Consider the following 19,851-nt stretch of genomic DNA (forward strand, 5'->3'; position numbering starts at 1 on the left):
CTGACGTCCTTTGTTTTGTCACGCAACGAATTGCAGTCAGAATTCAGAATCAAGCGAGGAGGATCATTTCCTACCTACTACTCGTATTTTTCAGGAAAAAAAAAAGATCTTACCAACTTCCACGGCCAGCTCCCAAACGATCCCCGATCCTCATGATGTACCCTGTTAGATTCGGCAGATGCCTGATGCCCTGATCTGATGCCGGGGCATTAGCACGGCCCGTGCGACGCCAAAAGGCTAGCGAGCGCAGCTAGCAGAGCAGCGCAACTGGGCTCTAATCAACGTCCTGTCTTACAGCGCAGCTAATCAGACGCTCAGAAAGCGCTGCGGCCGGCCTTATCCTGGCTTAAACCTACAACCCACTAGACCCACTTGCGCGGCTGCAGAAAAGCTAGCGACGCTGTTGTTATCCAGGAAGCGGAAATGGCGCTGTCGCGGGGGGAGAACAGGAGATCTTTGCGAGTTGGGTTGGGCCAAAGAACCAGCGGCCTCGACAGGTAAAGCTAGCGAAGCGACAGCAACTTGGGAGCCAACACAATGCCGCGATGCAAAAGGGGAGGGAGATCAGCCGGCGCGCACGGCTCGCGCTGCTGGCAGTGGCGCAGTGCAGCTGGGGAAGGACGCATGGATGCCCTGGGGCGCTGCATTATTCGAGGCTGATTTGACAGGCGATGACTACTTTCCAGTATTCCAGGACGGAACGAGGCATGGATGAACGGCTTCCAGGAACGCTGCCAGGCCGGGCTGGTTGCAGGCGGAACCTGGGTGTGTGCAATAACATCAACAATTCCCCGATCCTCATGATGCATGGCGGCTGACCTGTTCTTTGCGAGACATCGATGGTAATGCGAGGCCGTGAGCTGCTTCATCCGCAAGCAACCGTGGTTCGCTCATCACGCGAGCACAGTGGCAGATGGCGCGTTAGTGCTAGCAAGTGCCGCTTTACACAGTTCCGTTCGAATGCGGTTGCCATTTTGCTGGACAGTCGAATCAGGCGTCCGTGAGAGTGTGAGACCGAGAGTACGTCCAGGTCCAAGTAAGCAGCACATCCGGTGGAAACGCCTGGTCAGTCAGTCAGGCACCCTACAGCCTCTCAGCTGAGCTCACGGCTACTATACCCTACACTTTTGACGCGGTAGAAAGTCGATTCACCACGTCATCCAATTCCCGTAACACGACGCAGAAGTTTTTTTTTGTTTCACTCGTCGACAGCTGTTTGATTGTTAGCCGTTGCTTTTTCTCGTTTTTTTTCCGGATTACATAATCCCCGAAGACTATATCTTTGTAATTTTCCCCTGCTACTACATCGATAGAAACGGACACCGTGTGCCGATCCGTTCTCAAAAACAAGCAAATTAAAGGTTGAACACTTGAACTCAAGCAGACCGGAATTGCAGCAGAACGGAGATGCGTGCAGGTCCTGGACAAGCGCGCAGAAAATTAAACAAAGTCGCATACTCCTACATGTCCACACGAACCGCCGACCCATGCAAAATGCATGACTCTCGCATGCAGTAGACACTAGAGGGCGGTTTCTCCACTAGAATCCCTTCAGGATTTCAGGAACATACACTCCAGGTACGGAAGTACGGTGGGTGCCTGTAAAACCGTAAGTAATTCACCACTAGAGGGGGAAAAAAAGAGAGAAGTAGCAATGGTTGGCTACACCTATTAGATTTTGCTGATGACTGATTTGATGATGAATGCTAACAAATATTGTGCTCTCTCCGTTCCAAATTATTATTTATTTTAGCTTGATTTTCGCTATATATCTAGACATACATATAACTAGATGTATCGCAAAAATTATAAATTTAAAAAGTTAAAATAAATAGTAATTTAGGATGGAGTGAGTAGTCTCGTGTAATTCCACCACTCAAACACAGCAAGTAACACTCAAAACCACTGCCGCGCGGCCTTATCCCAGCTTAAAATTACAGAGCCACTAGACCCACTTGCCTGCAGAGGCTACAGCTGCATGCAGAACGCGACGCTTACGCCGTCCTTTTCCGGTAAGCGGAAGTGGCGCTGTCAGGGCGATCAGCACATTTTTGGGCTCTCCAAGCTAACGGCTCCGACAGCTATAGCTACGAAGATTAAAGCAGAGCAGCCGCCCATTTTTTTTAGGGAATTACGCAGAGCAACTTGCATTGCATTGGGCGGCAAGCTCCAAACCACGCGATGCATGGGATCCAGTCCAGGTGAGGATCTCAGAAACGATAAACAGCCACAGCTGCTCTCTGACCGCCGTTGTTCAGGGATCAGGCAGGGCTTACGTGGCGTGCTTATTCCGACCTGGAGATAAAACAAATCCAAACAATCCAGGGAATCAGGATGCATGGATGGATTTGGCAATGGACAGCCTCCGGGAACACTTGAACTCCACTTGGGCTGCTAGATGCATGCACAGATGCCCTGCGATTGCAAGTGTAGCCAGCCACGAATTCTGATTCAGTAGCCCCCGTTCAAAGTAATTTATCTGCTGTGGCATTCTTGTTCGAGGATCGAGATCGCTGAATCACCCAGGGGTAGCCGGATAAAAACAACTAACAACTGCTTTGTTTGGGGGCAAACGCCTGGTAAGCCAGGCAGCCTACACATACACGCAGACTCTAAACTCTAAAGACTAGCACTCTAGCAGCCTTTTGATGCAGTAAAAAGTTGGACTCGTGCTGATGGTTTTGTGAGCGAAGAACTTGCGTCATTGAAACGAAGATGGAGTGCTTCAAACTTCTAAGGAGGACTGGAGGACACGTTTTGCTCGGTTTTACACGTGGGATTTTCTTCGGTTCTTTGACTTTGCTAAAGCATAGGAACGAACGAGAATGAGGCCGGCAAAACACTAAGAAAATTGAGGCTGGAAGGGCGAAAGTAGTTGGAACAAAGCCAAAACTTCATACAGCAAGGGACTGATTCAAACGCAATTGTTTCTCGCACAACTGACACAAGTGCCGAACACCATTGATGCACTCATGCACGTGTTTCAGGCTTTCAGCAACCTCATCTGCAATCGGGTTGGACAAGGCCACTATTTGGCCCAGTATTATTACACCACGGAGCGTAGGCCCATTTATTCGGCGTACACCGCGACGGCCCATTTATTCGCCGTACACCGACTTTTGATCCGGGGCCCGAGCGAGAGAACTCATCATCAGAAGAAAACCGATCCAGACAGGGAAAACACGCTCTCGTCCCCGTTCCAGAATTTCCCGGCCCGAAACCGAAACCACCCGCGCTCGTCTCTGCCCTCCCCCGTCTTCGTCTTGGGCGGCGCGGCGGCGGCAGCAGCGGAGGAGGAGGAGGAGATGTTGTCCGGCGACATCCCCCCGAACCAGACCATCTACCTCAACAACCTTAACGAGAAGGTCAAGAAAGAAGGTACCGCTCTCCTCCGCCTCCACGCGCCGAATTCCTCCTAAAACCCTAGGTTCCCGATCTGGGTATTTGCTCGTCGTCGCGCCGCTGAAGGTTCGGTTGGCGCCCTCGTGTGTCCTCTAGATGAACGAGCTTTGAATGCTTTGGAATTTTGGCTGTAGCAGAGTATGAAATTTGCTAGGTTTTGAGCTCTTTTCGTGCTTTAGCTAGAGCTCACTGGGCGAAGTCCCTTTTAACCATTACGGAAATATACTCCCCTGCTGTGTGACATAGAAATATAAGTGGCGTATTCTGGTGCGATTTGATTCAGACTCTGAGAAATTTGATAAAGTATTGCCACCTTTCGCAACACATCATCATGGCACAGTGACCCTACTCAAAGGTCGGGTTGTAGTGTTGATTGTACTGGGAATTGTATGTGTGGCTGAGTAATATATTTGCAGAGAGTCCAAGACCTCCTAATTGTGTTCAGGAATGCCACATCTTAATGTTGTTTTTTTTTGTTAAAGACTGATCCTATGCAGTTATAGTTCGCATGGCCATAGTTTTATTTTGTTAAATTTATGCATGTTCGTGCATCATTTTGACCGTTCCGTACTGCAATGTATGATTATATTCGCTGCAGAGTTGAAGAGGTCACTTTATGCCCTGTGCTCACAGTATGGAAGGATACTGGATGTGGTGGCCTTGAAAACTCAAAAACTGAGGGGGCAAGCATGGGTTGTGTTTAGTGAAATTACAGCTGCTACCAATGCTTTCCGAGGATTGCAAGACTTTGATTTCTACGGCAAAAAAATGGTATTGCACGTTCATTTTAGTTGATATTTTTTCCGCTCCTTTTATCGTGTCATTTTTTTCATGTCATGAGATGCATAAATAGATATATTGTTCCTGGTCATTTGGTTTGTATTTTAGTACATGCTATAGGCCTAAACATGTTTTAAGTTTTGCAATTTGCTCAGGGATTATTGCACAGCTTTTGTCTGATCGACGTGTGGTCCCAGCACCCATATGTTCTCGAGACATGTGGCACATCATAAATGTCCATTGTTGAAGCGAAAAGGCTAGCATATCTCAATACTCTTAGTGAATGTTGAGTTTCATGGAGTGATGTGGATAGGCATGCATTTTTCTTATTATTAGGCCAGCACACCTCTTTGTTTTGATTCTATATGAAATATACTCGCTTCATACAATGTATTATCTAAATGCTAAACAACTAAAGGACAAATCCTTGTCTATTACTCCTGTAGTCCTGTTACTTATTTACTTTATAGGCGAAATGAATCTCTCTCTTACCCAGTAGTTACACCATTTTAAGAAGAAATCAGGCATGGAGGCCTAATAGTGGTGTCCTGTCATGTATATTGTTTCAGAACTAACTTTTAATTTTTCCTTCCCCCGTGCAGCGAGTCCAATACGCAAAAACAAAATCTGACTGTATTGCAAAAGAAGATGGTACTTATGCTCCTAAGGAGAAAAGAAAGAAGCAGGAGGAGAAAGGTAATTCTAATTGCATGCTTCAGCTTTCATGTGCTTGATTATGGTCTATGTGGCAAGTCCTGATGTTTTTCAGAAGTGAGATGTTATACGTGATCAGCAATCCTAGTGCATACATTAGCAATTAGCTCATCACAGGAATGAATTCTACACTAGTTCAATCTGTCACTATGTTTATCTTCAACGTTAGATTATGTTCATTTTAAACATATAGTGGCCAGGGGGTTTAAATTTTTTACATATACTTCCCTTGTATGAGATTGCTAGCTGCTAAGATGCTTTGTATTGTCTCGAGAAGTCAGGAGAGTATACGATGTTCTTTAATCGATTTTGTATCTGTGGCCTGCGCATAAAAAAAACTTGATCAGGGGAGAGATGTCCCCTTGACTTTGTCTTAAGATAGGGGCCCACCAAACCGTGGAAAGCAGGCAGGAACCTCACGCATGCTTGCTTCATCGGCGGCTGTGGACTCATCTGCGCTGTTACAGTCCAGGGAGGTGGGCGCACGACATGCAGCGCAAGGGCTTGAACCTCGGCGGGGAGCGCCACACCTGGGCGCTCTACCATCGCACTATTAGTGCGTCTGCGTGGCCTACACATAAATTTGACCTTTTTTCTTTATTTGAGAGAGCGAGAGTAAACTAAGCCGAATGTCCTTGAAGTTACACATTTATCTGTTTCACTGTCTAAACTTGAGAGCCCTCCATTTTAGTCCCTAACTTGCAAAAGCAATTAACTTAGGTCCCATCTCGTCATTGCAACTATGTAAGTCATAGGAGTTTATGCCAAATAGCCTTCAATACCGTATTGAGCTTTAGGGAATAGGGACCTTAATACTCAAGGATGACCTCTGTTGTTTCGTATATTGGAGCTTGTTCTTAACTTCTTATCCCATAGGCACGTGGTCGGACAACTAGCTACTAGTTGGGCAAAATGAAGCAGTCCTATTGCATCCTACTTCTGTTATTATCCTTCAAATATCAAACTTGTTTCATCCGTTTGGCGTGGCTCTACTTTTGAGTTACGGGTGCAGGACTAAATTTTATTCTCTTCTATTTTTTTTTTTGCATTTTGGAGTTTTGGAAAATGTGCACTCACTATTTTTTTCCCTCTTGTCTCTTGTTTCCTTTTTAGCTGCTGAGAAAAAACGACGAGCAGAAGAGGCACAACAATCTGGTCCTAATGCTTCTGCTGCCCAAAGCAATGGAACTGTAAGCTTGCTCCTGCTTTACAAGCCCTATTCCTTTATCTGCTAATTTGTTATTTGATCAGGCTGTCTCAGTGCTTGTACAAGAGTTGTGTGACTGCAATACAGAATTTTGCCTATCCTACCAGGCTACCAGCCTATGCTTATCTCATGTATTTGGTGTGCTTTTGAATATAAAGGCTGCATACAAATTTTTCATAAGTCCGCTATTGCTCACTGTTCTTTTTAAATACTCCCTCCGTCCCAAATTATTATTCGTTTTGGCTTTTCTAGATACATAACTTCTACTATGTATCTAGACTGGTATATATCTAGATGCATATTAAAAGCTATGTACCTTGGGACGGAGGGAGTATCTGCTAGTGACTTGGGCTAGGACTACTATTTCTGACAGCGATAATAATGGCTTTTCAACATACCTGAATGGATTTACTAGACTTTATGAATTGCTTTTAGTGACTAAGTGCAACTCTAAAACTTAGATGCAGCATCTGACTATGTTCAAGTATTTCTTAGTCATGGAGCTGGTCACTGTAATGGTCATATGTCAACTTTCTTTGAATTTGACCTTGAGGATTGTTTGTTGTCGCTTCCTTGTCTACAATACTTATATTCTAGAATCCAGAAAGGTTCTTTGACAATACATAAAACTCAGACACTCTGTAGTGTTTGAGCCGAACTGACCCAACAAGCAATTTACCTGCTTTGCACTTGGTTGTACTTGACAGCTAAGATACTTATTTATTATTTATTACTGCTGTGGTTGCCATTCTGTTTGCAGTAGAACTTTTTGTCCTGCTGGCTTTGATATTTGTTCTTTTGAAAAAGAAAACAAAATGGAGCAATATCCCTTTTTAACAGGTTAGCAGTACTTTATACTTCCAGAATCTTTGTAGTCCTAACTTCTGCCACCTGGAAGTGCTCGTGAGGACACACTTGCTACTGATTTTCCATGATTAGGTTTTAGTTTAAATAAGCAGGCATACCTGATAGGCTCAGAACTGTAAATAAAGTTTTCAAACATCATGATAGTGGGGATGTTAGATAGGATTTCTAGGGTGAAAAAGATTGGAGTAGGAAGGAGCACATTCAAGGTCAATTTAGCTTCAGGAGTGAGCCAGTGACAATGCCAATACCAATGGTACTAGAAACAGTGGTATCTTTGAAAGATTCAAAGGCATCATTGTAAGTTTATGAATTATAAGTCCACATTCCAATTTTTTCTTTGAGTTTGATTGGTCTACTCTACGTGGTCAATTCGAGCAATGGACGGTGGAAAATAAACTATCACCTGCTCTTAAAACCGAAGTGTTTGATACATAGGGCCTGCTTGCTTCCCAGCCACAGGCTGCCACGCCACAGCCTGTGGCGGGGTTCCCAGGCGCCACACCTAGCAGCTGCAAATGTTGTTGACTGTGCTGTGGCGAACTGTGCTGTGGTGCGGAGGGCTGTGCTGTGGCAGCCTGTGGCTGACAATCAAGCAGCTTCATATTCTTAGGGTGGGACTCTAGTCTAAGAAGGCTTTTTCGTTCCCATATTTAATTCTGTTGGGTATGTTAGCTCACCAGTGTCCCAATTCAAGGATTTCTCCCATCTAGCCCACAAGAATGAACTATCAAGCTCATGCTAATGACCCTTCATCTTACATGATGTGGATTTTATGGGAGATTAGTTAGTGAGATATCATATCCTTGTATTGGTCCAATAATCTTCCTGAGTGATTTGTCATTCTTATGTTTAATGTATCAATGTATATATTCAAACAGGCCCTAGTGTACTCAGTAGCTTTAGATTACCATCTCTCCCGCATGAAATTTCAACTAATGAAATGTTGATGGTGATGTCAATGCTTATTCTAGAGTTTATATAATCTTTACCTCAATGCTAGTTTCTTCTTGTGCCTAGTAATGGTTGATTGAGCTGCTTTGACAACTTGCTTGCAGGGTTACCAAGCCTCTCGCCTGGGCAAGGTTTCACAAGAGCAGCTCCCTCCTAACAACATCCTCTTCATCCAGAACTTGCCGGACCAGACCACAAGCATGATGCTCCAGATCCTGTTCCAGCAGTACCCTGGCTTCCGGGAGGTCCGGATGATCGAGGCCAAGCCAGGCATCGCTTTCGTGGAGTTCGAGGACGACAGCCAGTCCAATGTCGCGATGCTGGCCCTCCAGGGCTTCAAGATCACCCCAGAGAACCCCATGGCTATATCCTACGCCAAAAAATGAGAACCGTTCAAAACCCCCCTGTACTCGTAAGATCTTTTCCGCGCTCCCGCCTTTCGAAATCAAGCTGCAGTACCAGCTTTCCGACCGTGTATTTTTGGAAACAACTCGCTTAATCTAGAAGTTAAACCCTTGCCACTTTTAAGTCAGGTTTGGCCATCGATCTTTACGTTCATTCACCCTGCCTTTTGCCCTTGTCGTGTCTGGTATCGTGCTGCCTATATAGGCGGCGCCTTCATCATCTGCTGCCTGCAGTGGTAGAAGAAGTTGGCCGGGTCATGGGCGTACCCCTCGCTTAACGGCGAAGAGAAAATGATGCCCCTATGCTCCCTGGTCAAGGTGAACGAGCTGTACGTGCCATAGTATATTTGCCAGAATCGGAGGTGTCGCCCCCAAGTAGTTGCGGGCATGATTGTTGAACAAGTATTTCAGTAGTGGGGTGGTAGGTTTCGTGGCGCCCTTTTTTCTAATGGGAGGCGTGCGGCCTTCTACGCCTACTATTTGGCCATTATGGGGGTTGCTGTTGCCTTCGTGGCCCTCATTTAGCTAGCCCCGTTAGGTGTTGTGCGTATGAGTAGCTTTGAAGTCCATGAACGTACGTGCGCGCGTGCGTGCGTGTCCGATCTATGCGAAGCCATGCATCGGCATGGCGTGTTCGTTCGTTGCGCGGGCGGTCGGCCAAGGGAGTAGGCTGATGAGGAGGCCTTTCTGTAGCTGCGTCGTGCTTGTAGAGTCGGAGTCGGAGTACTTGGTCCGTTGCTTTTCGGGATGGGTGTGCGTCTCTGTTGGTGCTCGTCAGTGCTCGCCCGTGTGAGGCCATGTTTAGTTACTCCCAACTCCCAACTTTGACACTATGCAAAAAGAAGATTCCCCATCACATCAAACTTGCGGTACATGCATGGAGTACTAAATGTAGATGAAATTAAAAACTAATTGCACAGTTTTGTTGTACTTTGCGAGACGAATCTTTTGAGCCTAATTAGTCAATATTTGGACAATAATTCACAAATACAAACGAAACGCTACAGTGTGCTACAGTGCTGTAACAGTAATTTGGCACCTCCCAAATTCCCTAACTAAACAAGGCCTGAGCTATGCTACCTGTGCGGTCTGATCTGGTCGGAATAGGTGGACCGTGGGGTTGGGTTGGGTTTTCGTAGGGGGGCTCTGTCGATGGTCCTGTGAGCGCCGTATCGTTGTGGCAAATCAGGCGGGAGATCTTGTAGCCTTGTGTTGAATAGTGATCCTGTTGTCATGGTATGGAGGGGTGAAATCATGTGAGTATGTGACTGTAGGGTGGTATCTCGTGCCTCGGAGGTTTTGGCGATTTGCTTCTTGACCAGAGACGGGTTGGGTAATTTGGAGTTACTTATGTTCTATTCTTCACGTCAACAGTTAGCACGGTAGTAAAAGAGTTTTCACAGTCATACCATGTAGGAGTTTCAGGTAAATGCTCCAAATAAAAAAAGAGTAAATGCCGCGCCCTCCAAAGAAAAAAAAAGAGTAAATGCCGCGCCCTCCAAAGAAAAAAAGAGAGTAAATGCCGCACAGTATGATGTCATGGCGAAGATGTGCATGGAAAGATCGGGATGGGTAGTTATAACTGCTCGCTTGTTAGACCCCCTCTGGAGGATGGGTATGTTCCTTGATAAAATAGTGAGGTGTGTCTACTAAGAGACAAGCGCAACGTAAGCAATTTCCGCCGGAAAAAAGAAAGAGGAGATAAACGTAAGCAGCTTCTTGGCCGTATCCTCGTCCGTGACATTGGAAAGGCGTATGGAAGAAGGTGGGGGAAGATATAAAAAAGAGCACGATGTTGCCGCTGCTGCAAATATGATGGAGCGATGATGACACCTGCCATTTTGCTACGGTTACACAATCCTGTTCCGTTTCACTTGAATCATTCATGATAGTTGAAAAGAGAACAGCCCGGTCAGTTCACTTTGCAGCGGTTCATAGGACCATTCATGAGAATTTACCTTGCGATTCGAATCAAGTCCATTACCCGACGCACGTACGCACGGGCGCGGCAGTAAATGGGCGCGCGATCACAGGCTTCGTTAACGAGTTCACATGCACTCCGCCGTAGGAATGTGGGCCCCGGCGTTCGGTGGGGGCATTCTCCTCGTGGGTCCCACTCGACGCGACCACGGACCACCCCAGCCAAGGAAGGACGAAGCGAGCACAAACAAATTCGAGAGACAGCACGACTATTGCCAAAGCCTCTTCCCCTCCCCCCTCTCCTCTCTCTCTGCTTGCCTGCCTCGTGTGTTGACGCCCCCCCGCAAGTACGAGACAGCGAGCGGGCGGGAGGAGGAAGAAACAAAAGGCAGGCCGTCCTGCCGCCGCGAGCTCGCGGCAACACCACCACCACCAAGGCGCCAACCACCACGTCAATCTGTCGAGACTTCAATTGGCGAGGACAGAAGTGTAAAGGCAGGGGTCTTTGCAGGGCCGTGCAGCGCTCCTGCCCGCGCCGCCGGAATTGGTGGCCGGAGAAGAAAAGCTGCCACGGCAGCGGGCGGCGGGAAGGAGGAGGAGAGGCGTCTCGAGGATTGCAGGCAATGCCCCTGTCGCGGCACACGGTCGGGAACGAGTTCGCGCTCGGCGGCCGCGACCTCTACCGCACGGCCGACCAGCACGACCCCGAGGCCGTCCTCGATGGCGTCGCCATGGCCGGCCTCGTCGGCGTCCTCCGCCAGCTCGGCGACCTCGCCGAGTACGTGCACCGCACGCACCCTTCCACGTTCTCTATGCTCTCCATGATTGCTATTGCCTCGTCTTGATTGTTTGGTTGGGCTTCGGTTAAGTTTGCATTCGATTCGATCATCTTCTTTTTCCTGGACGAGTAGCGGGTTCTTGGTGGTGGCATGCATTAGGAACTGTTGCGTCACGAGTCCTGGGTCAATCGCATTTGTTTGGATTCTGATCGTAGTAGATCACCTAATGCCTTTGTTACGAGAAAAATGGTAGGTTTTAGAATCCTTTTTTTCCTTTTTGACAAAAGGTAGGTGATTGATGTGTTAGGCGTCTGACTTTCAGGTATTAAGCTTGTTGATGACCTTGTCCTGGCTCAACAACACAGACCATTGTTCTGTTATCGCTTTATTTCATAATTGCGCTCAACCACGTCGTTGCCATTATACAGATGTCCTTTTTTCAATTAAAAAGAAAAAAAAAGAGTGGTCATCTATGAAAGAAAGCTCTGATGATTTCTGGCACCTGAAGAGTGAGGCAAGGTCCGCAAGGAAAAATACAAAAATCTAACCAGTACAACCAAAGTTTGACCAGTATGAATGCCGGAAGCTGCATTTGGCATTTGCCGAAACCAAAATTTCAGGCACATGTGGTGACAATGATTCCACTGATCGCCCCCCATTGCATGCCTGCAGATTTGCTGCACAGGTGTTCCATGGTCTGTATGATGAGGTGATGAGCACGTCTGCGCGAGGGCACGGGCTCATGCTCCGAGTGCAGCAGCTGGAGGCGGAGCTGCCACTGCTTGAGAAAGAATCCTGCCAGAGAGACTACCTATATGTTGTTTCTAACAGGGGTGGGTTCAGTATAATTATAAGCTTCTCTTTTGGAGCTCATCCTTCACTGCTTCTCAATTTTCAGAAAATGTGTCCTTTTATTGTTCACCCATTTTTAAAAAACCGTTGTTTGGTACTTTGCTCTCTTTTGCAGGTGTTGATTGGCATTTGAATCCGAGGGTGGAGCATGGGGTTGTGACAAGAGGCGACATGCCTCGCTTCATCATGGCGTCCATCAAGCGGTGCCACGGGCCTCCCAAACTTTTCATGCTTGACAAGTATGTGTGATGAGCTATCTCTAGCAAGATGTGGCTAATGAAAACTTGGACTATGCATAACGTTGCAGTATTGTTAAACTCACAGGTATGATATCGGTGGCGAGGGTGCGTGCCTGAAGAGATACACTGACCCATCGTTCTTCAAGATGGATTCCGCATGTTCTACCGCACTGCAGGAAGGGATTCAAAGTGAAAGAAGACCTCTAAAAGCCATGGTAATAAACACTTCTTTTGCGACAAATAAACACTTTAAAAGTGTTGTCATCACAAGTTCATATGCAGTTTAGTAGAAGTGTGCACTGTAGCTCTCCTTTAGGAATTTTGATAGATCCATTGTAAGCTGGGAACAACAAACTGAATATTTCTTCTTCTTCTATAATTGTTATACATTTTCCACTGTAAATTTAATGCAATCAGCTTCACCAAAGGAGAAAGGCTCTGTTTGACTGAACTTCAGTGATGGGAACATTCAAATTATTTTGTTCCACTCTTGCAGGAGATCAGGCCTAACCTTCAGAATGGCGAGATTTTCCGACCCCCAAATGCAGCTGACACCGCCTCCAAGTACCATTCCTCTTAAACTTTTGAAGTGTATCAGTAGTATGTTCTTGTTCTGCTACATTTTTTTTTTTCTAAAACAACGTTACTCGTATATCTCCGTAGATTGGAGGCTGATTTGTCTGGTGAAGCTATGGATGAAGTTCCTATAAATCGCAGACGACTGAAGTACCGACAGTTAAATGGATCTGTATTTCAAAGCTTCAGACCGCATATGCAGAATCTGTATGAAAAGGCTTCATCAGAGGAGAAACCCCCTGCACTTGATCAATCAGAAGTGCGTATCTCTATGATTGATTCGCCTGACTCAAACACGGAAGAGAGAGACATTATGGTAGACACGTCCGTCAACATGGACAAAGTCAAGGTCACTGTTCGCAAGAACAGATCGATTTCTGAAGAAGCACGTTCTTCAGATGCTCGGTCAGCAGGAAGCAGCAAGGGATACAACTCTGAAGTTGATATCTACGTGGACGCACTGACCACGATGGATTCTGAAGCAGAGACAGACTCAGAGCAAAGAGACCATCGAGACCACCATGCCTTTGCTCGGATGGATCCAGACAATGCATGCTCAGATGCTCAAAATGCTACAGCACCGCGGTCTAGCAGCTTTGAGAAGAAAGACTTGTCAGATGTTGCCTCAACAAACAGAGATATGAGTAACCAGCATGAAGAAGAAGCTATTGTCTCCACACCACAGATCAAACCAGTTGTTGGTGAACATGAGAGGACTAGTTCGTTGGAGGAACTGTTTGAGCAAGAAAAACCAGCTTCTTGGGATCATGAGAGGAGTAGTTCCTTGGAGGAATTGCTCACCGAAGATTTCCATGCTTCAGAATCCGGCGAAAGAGAGCAAGCTACTGAAGAAACGGGTGGCAATGGCAGTGCCACCAATGCTTCATCAAATGGCATGCAAGATATTACTAAGAAGAGCAAGGAAGCCAAGGAGAATTCCAGCCTCGCAACCATTTCGTTCAAGAAAATAGCAAGCAAGAGGTCCAAGTATGTCGGTGGTATGGAGCTGATTGCTTCAAAAGTTGGCATTCTGCCAAGGAAACTCTCCAAGAAGCATGACCCTTTCTGTGATTCCCTCCGAAGCATGGCGAAGCAACTGCTTGAGCTGAAGTATGATGGCACTCAAGATAGTGACTTATATGACTTCGAAGCAAATGGCGAGGGATGCAATGTCAAGTACCTGGAAATGTATGATCCGCCTGTTGAAATTAAGGAGAGTGCTGTGCACAAAATTCCTTCAGATTCACCTCATGATGATGTGGGCTCAAGAAAGTGCCAGCAGGAAGAATTGAACCATGAGTCGGAGCATGATATTCCACCAACTGACAGTCCACATGATTCGGTCCCTGATGATAGAAATTTATTTCAGGATTCCAACATTGTCACATCACCCAGTTCCCAAGAGGAAGAAGGATGTGCAAGTACTGCACCTGATGAGCATTCATCTACTGGAGTGCTCAACCATATGTTGGAACATGATCAAGAGAAGTTTGAGGAACATCCTGACAGGGAAGTGACCGAGGACACTGATACTGAGGTTGTTTCAGAAAATGCATCTGATACGGGTGAAGACTTGAAAGAAGATATTGAGGAAAGCAACAAATCTGATGCATATGCATTGGATGATGAAACTGCTGAGTACATAGAAGAGCAAGCAGTTTCAGATGGCATGAACTCCTCACCGGTTTCATCCAAGCAATCTGATGATCCTTGCCTGATAACTCCACTCACTCTCGCAGATGAAGATGACACAGGGGCATGTAAGATCACCGACAGCTACACCCCTGAAGTGGAGCATATGACACTGTCAGAAACATTCATGGATACTGATCTATCTAAGGTAGTAACCGAGTCAGTAATCGACAGTGAAGATGCCATGCCAGATGATAAACAGTACTATTTACATCTAGAACCTACTTTTGGACAAGGTGCAGTTCTCAGCAGCTCCGAAATTGTTGTCCAAAACGGTCAAGTGCCGCTGTGCAGCTCATCCACGGTGGCTGTAACTCCAGAACTAACGGTAAACACCAAGGAAAAGCATGAATTGCATCCAGTTGTGCATCAAGAACCACCTAATTCGTGCAACAGCAGTACTGAAGTTTTTGGAGATCCACTAGCTCCTGACTCCAGAGATGTTCCACCGTCGATCATTTCAAGCTTTGTTTGGATGCTCAATGGTCCAATGCAGCAGTCATTGAATGTCCTTCCTGCTCAACCAACTTATGGAAGTGCACAAGGAAATGGTTCATCTGAAGATGCACCGCCGCTTCCCCCTCTTCCACCAATGCAGTGGCGAACAAACAAGCTTCAGATGGGGTCATCACCTTTATCTGCAAAGATTGGGCGACCACCAAGGCCAAAACCTCCAGTAAAACACCAAGAAAGCGAAGGCAACTCTTCACTGGATAAAATAAATGAAAATGCAGAAATTCTTCAGGAAAATAGTCTGCATATAGGCTCCAGTTTGCAGAATGAAATGGTGCAGGCAACGGTTCCTGATGATCATGAGGCAAATCAATTCCTTAATAGGGATTCTCAAGAAAATCATTGTGGAGAGGGAGATAAAAAGCATGATGTTGAGGTTTCTAATCCGCTTTCCTCGTCAGAAGTCGAATGCGTGGCAGAATTCGCTTCAGTAAAAAGTGAAAATCTGCACATTTCGCAGTCAAATGAGCTTATAGTTATTCCAGAAGAGGCGTGGTCAGATTTTGGGAATATAAAATTTATACCAGAACAAGAAGGAAAACACCAACTAAGCAATGGAGTTTATGGTTTCGGTGGCTTGTACGCTGCTGGTTTGTCAGCACAAAAGACAAACGAGAAGCATGAAATAGTTGTTGATTATAAGGATATGGATTTCTCATCTGCAGGTTGCAACAAAGCTGCAGATTCAGAAGAAAATAAATCGAATGGTGCTCCTAAACAGGAAGATATGCTGAGTCCTGGCCTGACAGCACAGCAGGAAAAAGGTGAACATGGCAATTCTGATGACAAGGCAATGGAGTTTTCCTCTGCATTAGAAGAGGAACTGGCAAAATCTCCAACTCATCCAGTGCCAAAACCACCTAGATATCCTCTACTTCCAGTTACTTCTCATGACAGAAGCATGGTAAGGTTACTTCATAATTTGCTTTAAGTCATTTTAACGTATTCGCCTGATCAAATATTTTCCTTCTAATTCTTTTTAGCTAAGAAAGGCTCCAACTTTGGTTCAACCTTCAAGTAAGCTTTCAGATGAGAAGAACACAATACTGGAGGAGATAAAGAACAAGGTAAGAGTTGAAGGCTACATTTATGTCCAATGATAACCATTATAGTGCTTAAAGGGAATATGATCTTATCATGCTTAATGTGCCTCAAACGATGGTACTTGTTTCAGTCTTTCAACCTGAAGCCTGTTCTTGCAAAGAGACCAAGTGTGATGGGTGGTCCAAGAACGAACTTACAAGTGGTGGCCATCATCGAGAGAGCCCACGCCATTCGCCAGGTTATTATAAGACGCTCCACATCTTTCTACAATTTCAGTCGATCATAGCTGCATCGACAATGACTAAATGGCGATTCGTTCTTGTAAAACCAGGCTGTTGCTGATGACGATGACGAGGACAGCTGGAGTGAGTAGCTGCTTCCTCTGAGCAATTTGGCTCCTGGTATATTTTTCACGAGTGCTGTGCGCCTGTGCTGATCCAAGCATTCCTACACCTGTTCTTGTATGGAACAAACGATGGAATGGAGAGTCAAGCTTTCATGCAAAACATTTGGTTTGGACCAAGCAAAGGGCAAAGCTCATGGCAGTGATGCCAGGAAATGAATCAAGCTACGCTAAGAGCAGTGTGCCTATGTACTAGTAGTGCCCGTTGCGTTTTGAAGCGCGTCATATGTTTATTAGTATCTTTTGATGCGCTAGCTTCCTGAAGTTTGATGCTCGGTGAGGGCTGTATATTCCTAGGGGCTAGTGTGAAATTTTTATTTTTGTATCTTGATGAGTGTACAGAAAGAAGCATGAGTGTTGGGTTGCCCTATAAAAATGTGAAGCAGCAGAGCAAGCAACTTCAGTGTAGTTTGTACGGATCATCTGGCAATGGCTATCTGGGATTATGAGGTGAGTTGTAGCCGGTGCTGCAGCATGAGGTGCAGCCGGTGCAGAAAATTTGGATTGTGCATGAAGATGCAATCTTCAAGCATTGTTTACTAAAACCAATACTGATTTCTGTGGGTAAAATGCCACCAAGCTATATATTTTAGTTTTTGAAACTATTTAGAAACTATATATTTTAGTTTTTGGTACTTTTAAAAAATTTCTCATGCTTTTACCACACAGATTCCTTCCCTAGGCCGCCATTCCCATCCTAGAAATCCAAAAGGCAAAGAAAGGAAAATAAAGAGGAGAAATAAAATATAAAATCTACCACTATATTCCAGCTCTTCCCTTCCACGCCACCAACTTTTCCACCTTTGGCAACGGAGGACACCTCATTTCGCACAAAAGCCCACGCATTCCTCTCAAATCCGTCTCCGCTCCCCGCCCAAGAAACCCCCACCTTTGCATGGGCAAGCGCCTCCCGGCCGCCGCCGCTGCAGTCGCCGCCGCTGCGGTCCGCTCCTACGCCCGCAGCCTCCGCTCCCCCTCTTTCGCCGCCTCCACCGCCGGGAAGGCAGCGAAGACGCCGCCCAACCCACTGGATACGCCCAGGAACTCCGCCGCCGCGGCCGCCGCTGCGGCGGCGGCCAGCTCCGGGCGGGCCGAGGTGCGGGATTTGGCGGCGGCGTGCGGGCTCCAGGAGGACGAGCGAGTGCCGCTCGCGGAGGTGGTGTCGGACTGCACGAGGCGGTGGTTCCAGGACGCGCTCAAGGAGGCGCGCGCCGGCGACATCACCATGCAGGTGCTCGTCGGCCAGATGTACCGCAGTGGATACGGCGTCAACAAGAACGAGCACAAGGTGAGAAGTTTCTTCGGATTCCGAATTGAAAGGAGTCGCTTTATTTAAAGGTCTTGGTTCTGGATCATTGACCTTCGGGCATATCAGTTCGTGATTGTTGAATGGTTTCACTTTGGATCAGTATATTTTCATTAGATGGTTAGGACTACATAGCTTCTGCCAGCTATGCTATCTTTAATATATTCTGCACCATAATTCTTATGCGATCGATCTTTCCAAGGTTTCTTTAGTGACCTGGCATGAATTTAGGTGGGTTTTTCTGTTGCAATGCTTGCCAGTGGGGACATAGGTTTAATCGACCTTGTGTGTTCAATGGTATACTTGCCGGTAGATCTGCAAGCAATTATGACCTTTTCATTGCATATTTGACCTGTGACATGGTTATTAGCTGAAAAGAATAGAAAGGAAGATCATAAGCTGTGATCTGTAAATCTTAAAATTCCCTGCTTAGTTTGGGGATTTGGGGACATGAAGAATTTAGACAGCAGATTCATCCCATTTGTTGATAAAAGTATAAATTGGCTTTTCAATTGTGCTAATCTTGCTTACAGGCTGGTAATTCCTTTTTGAATGATACCACTTTCTTGTTATCATATATTCGGTGCTTGACATTTACATTCTAGAACTTAAAAGGCGTAAAGAGTATTCTTAGAACAGAGGAGAGATGTGAAAGACCACCTTTCATTGCCCATGAACCGTTTGATAAGAGGATTGAATAAGGCGCACAAAGAGGTGCTCATATAAAGACTGAAGTTTAAATCTCACAAGACTGGATTGACTGTATGAGTCCACCAAACTTTTATTGTGCACTGGAATTGGGAATAGGTTTTACAATAGCACAGAATAGGTTCAGAATCCAAGGGGTGGAAAAAATGAGCTGTTCAAAAAATGAAAACTAATGAGGAAAATGCCAATCCTTGAACCTTTTTTTTTTCCAAGGTTCCTATTTCTTATAATGGATTCTGTGATCTTTCTGTTGTAGTGTTAGAATGTTTGACTGACCAACATCTTCATCATATAGGCAAGGGTTTGGATGGAGAAAGCATCAAGGTATCGATCTACAGTCTGGAAAGTTAGCAATAAACGCCCAGGTTTGCAGCCATATTCCACCTTCATTTTAACGTTTCCAGGGCTCTTTGGTGTCTTCATCGTGCCAGCAACTGTATAGATGTGTGTGGTCTTCTACTCTTTTGCCTGACAGGTTCTTGTTTTGCAGGTTACAATGCTAGTGACTCGGACTCAGATTCAGGTGATGCTAAAGAATCATACAAATAAGGAAATCTTGAGAATTGTTAATCCATTAATGGATGGGTAAGTTTCATGTCTTTCTATGTGCCCATGTGATCCAGAGCTTCCTCTTTTTCCTGAATACTAAGCATCATAATCAAGTTACTTAATTGAAAACATATTCGTTAGTTCATTGGTATGCTATACTTTTGCCTGGTAAGCATTTTCATTAGACAGAATGATCAAGAAGATATGATAGCTTGTTATAGACCTTTTGCATGTCCCATGCATTTGAGGTCCCTTTTTTTTGCTGGCAGCTAATTTCCTTGTTACAATGATCAGGGTTTAGGGGTTCTGCAACATTGTTCTTATTTATGACCAGAGTTGTCCTATCTGAGCAAAACTAACAACATTACAAAGACCTGGAAAGCATAACTTTTCTTTTCCTTCGTTCTGGTGAAACTTGAACATTTTCCTTCTGTTATAACCCAGAAAGGCAAAGGCCGTATATCAAATTTGATTCTGGTTTCAATGCTTTATAGTGCCTTTTAAATCAGCATTATGTGTTGCTTGTTTTGTTTCTACCATTTGGTATTTGGTTGAGAAGATCCTTTTACTTTGCAGTATCTCCACCTGCACCTGTGCCTGCACTTTTGGCATGACTACAAAACCAGCGAAGCAACACAAACTACCACTTGAAGCTTCAGATATGCAGTTCTGTCGAGGAATCTGGTTGTGTCCCTGTTACTTAGCATGCTCGCTAGATATTGATGTCAGTTTCTTTCTTTTCCTTTTCCCTTTTCATTCTGTGAGTTACACTGTATTGTTATGGTTTATGGGGTTTCTTTGTTCCGGCCTTTTTTGGTTTGTGTAAATCTGCTTGCCATCAGAAAATTACAATTATCGAAATGGGTTTACACTGAGTATACAAGGTATGGGCAGGATTCTATTGCATGCCGTGCCACTAGTACATGCATTTTCATCATGGATATT

General features: G+C 45.5%; 3 protein-coding genes across 3 annotated transcripts; all 3 read left to right on the top strand.

Annotated features, from left to right (window-relative positions):
• Nucleotides 1-3,182: 3,182 nt before the first annotated feature.
• Nucleotides 3,183-8,479, top strand: LOC101755277 (U2 small nuclear ribonucleoprotein B''). Its single transcript, XM_004984839.3, has 5 exons — nucleotides 3,183-3,378; nucleotides 4,001-4,173; nucleotides 4,785-4,878; nucleotides 6,010-6,086; nucleotides 8,026-8,479. The coding sequence occupies exons 1-5, from the start codon at nucleotides 3,306-3,308 to the stop codon at nucleotides 8,305-8,307; spliced, it is 699 nt and encodes a 232-aa protein (XP_004984896.1). The 5' UTR covers nucleotides 3,183-3,305; the 3' UTR covers nucleotides 8,308-8,479.
• Nucleotides 8,480-10,518: 2,039 nt separating this feature from the next.
• LOC101754872 (protein SCAR2) lies at nucleotides 10,519-16,892 on the top strand. Its single transcript, XM_012843059.2, has 9 exons — nucleotides 10,519-11,023; nucleotides 11,697-11,857; nucleotides 11,992-12,115; nucleotides 12,201-12,330; nucleotides 12,612-12,679; nucleotides 12,779-15,800; nucleotides 15,880-15,963; nucleotides 16,071-16,178; nucleotides 16,272-16,892. The coding sequence occupies exons 1-9, from the start codon at nucleotides 10,869-10,871 to the stop codon at nucleotides 16,311-16,313; spliced, it is 3,894 nt and encodes a 1,297-aa protein (XP_012698513.1). The 5' UTR covers nucleotides 10,519-10,868; the 3' UTR covers nucleotides 16,314-16,892.
• A 252-nt stretch (nucleotides 16,893-17,144) lies between these two features.
• On the top strand, nucleotides 17,145-19,843 carry LOC101754474. The gene is made up of 4 exons (XM_004984837.3): nucleotides 17,145-17,631; nucleotides 18,653-18,722; nucleotides 18,848-18,942; nucleotides 19,483-19,843. Exons 1-3 carry the CDS (start codon nucleotides 17,239-17,241, stop codon nucleotides 18,904-18,906), a joined length of 522 nt encoding a protein of 173 aa, XP_004984894.1. The 5' UTR covers nucleotides 17,145-17,238; the 3' UTR covers nucleotides 18,907-18,942; nucleotides 19,483-19,843.
• The last annotated feature ends 8 nt before the right edge of the window (nucleotides 19,844-19,851 follow it).

The sequence above is a fragment of the Setaria italica genome, chromosome IX, assembly GCF_000263155.2.
Source record: "Setaria italica strain Yugu1 chromosome IX, Setaria_italica_v2.0, whole genome shotgun sequence".
NCBI lineage: Eukaryota > Viridiplantae > Streptophyta > Magnoliopsida > Poales > Poaceae > Setaria > Setaria italica.

What these genes read in the sequence shown, in the direction of transcription:
- LOC101755277 (XM_004984839.3), top strand. Translation starts at nt 3,306, where the DNA reads ATGTTGTCCGGCGACATCCCCCCGAACCAGACCATCTACCTCAACAAC. An exon ending in AAAGAAGCAGGAGGAGAAAG is followed by an intron (nt 4,879 to 6,009) that starts GTAATTCTAATT and finishes TTTCCTTTTTAG; the next exon opens with CTGCTGAGAAAAAACGACGA. An exon ending in CTGCCCAAAGCAATGGAACT is followed by an intron (nt 6,087 to 8,025) that starts GTAAGCTTGCTC and finishes ACTTGCTTGCAG; the next exon opens with GGTTACCAAGCCTCTCGCCT.
- LOC101754872 (XM_012843059.2), top strand. Translation starts at nt 10,869, where the DNA reads ATGCCCCTGTCGCGGCACACGGTCGGGAACGAGTTCGCGCTCGGCGGC. An exon ending in CAGCTCGGCGACCTCGCCGA is followed by an intron (nt 11,024 to 11,696) that starts GTACGTGCACCG and finishes GCATGCCTGCAG; the next exon opens with ATTTGCTGCACAGGTGTTCC. An exon ending in ATATGTTGTTTCTAACAGGG is followed by an intron (nt 11,858 to 11,991) that starts GTGGGTTCAGTA and finishes TCTCTTTTGCAG; the next exon opens with GTGTTGATTGGCATTTGAAT.
- LOC101754474 (XM_004984837.3), top strand. Translation starts at nt 17,239, where the DNA reads ATGGGCAAGCGCCTCCCGGCCGCCGCCGCTGCAGTCGCCGCCGCTGCG. An exon ending in TCAACAAGAACGAGCACAAG is followed by an intron (nt 17,632 to 18,652) that starts GTGAGAAGTTTC and finishes TTCATCATATAG; the next exon opens with GCAAGGGTTTGGATGGAGAA. An exon ending in AGTTAGCAATAAACGCCCAG is followed by an intron (nt 18,723 to 18,847) that starts GTTTGCAGCCAT and finishes CTTGTTTTGCAG; the next exon opens with GTTACAATGCTAGTGACTCG.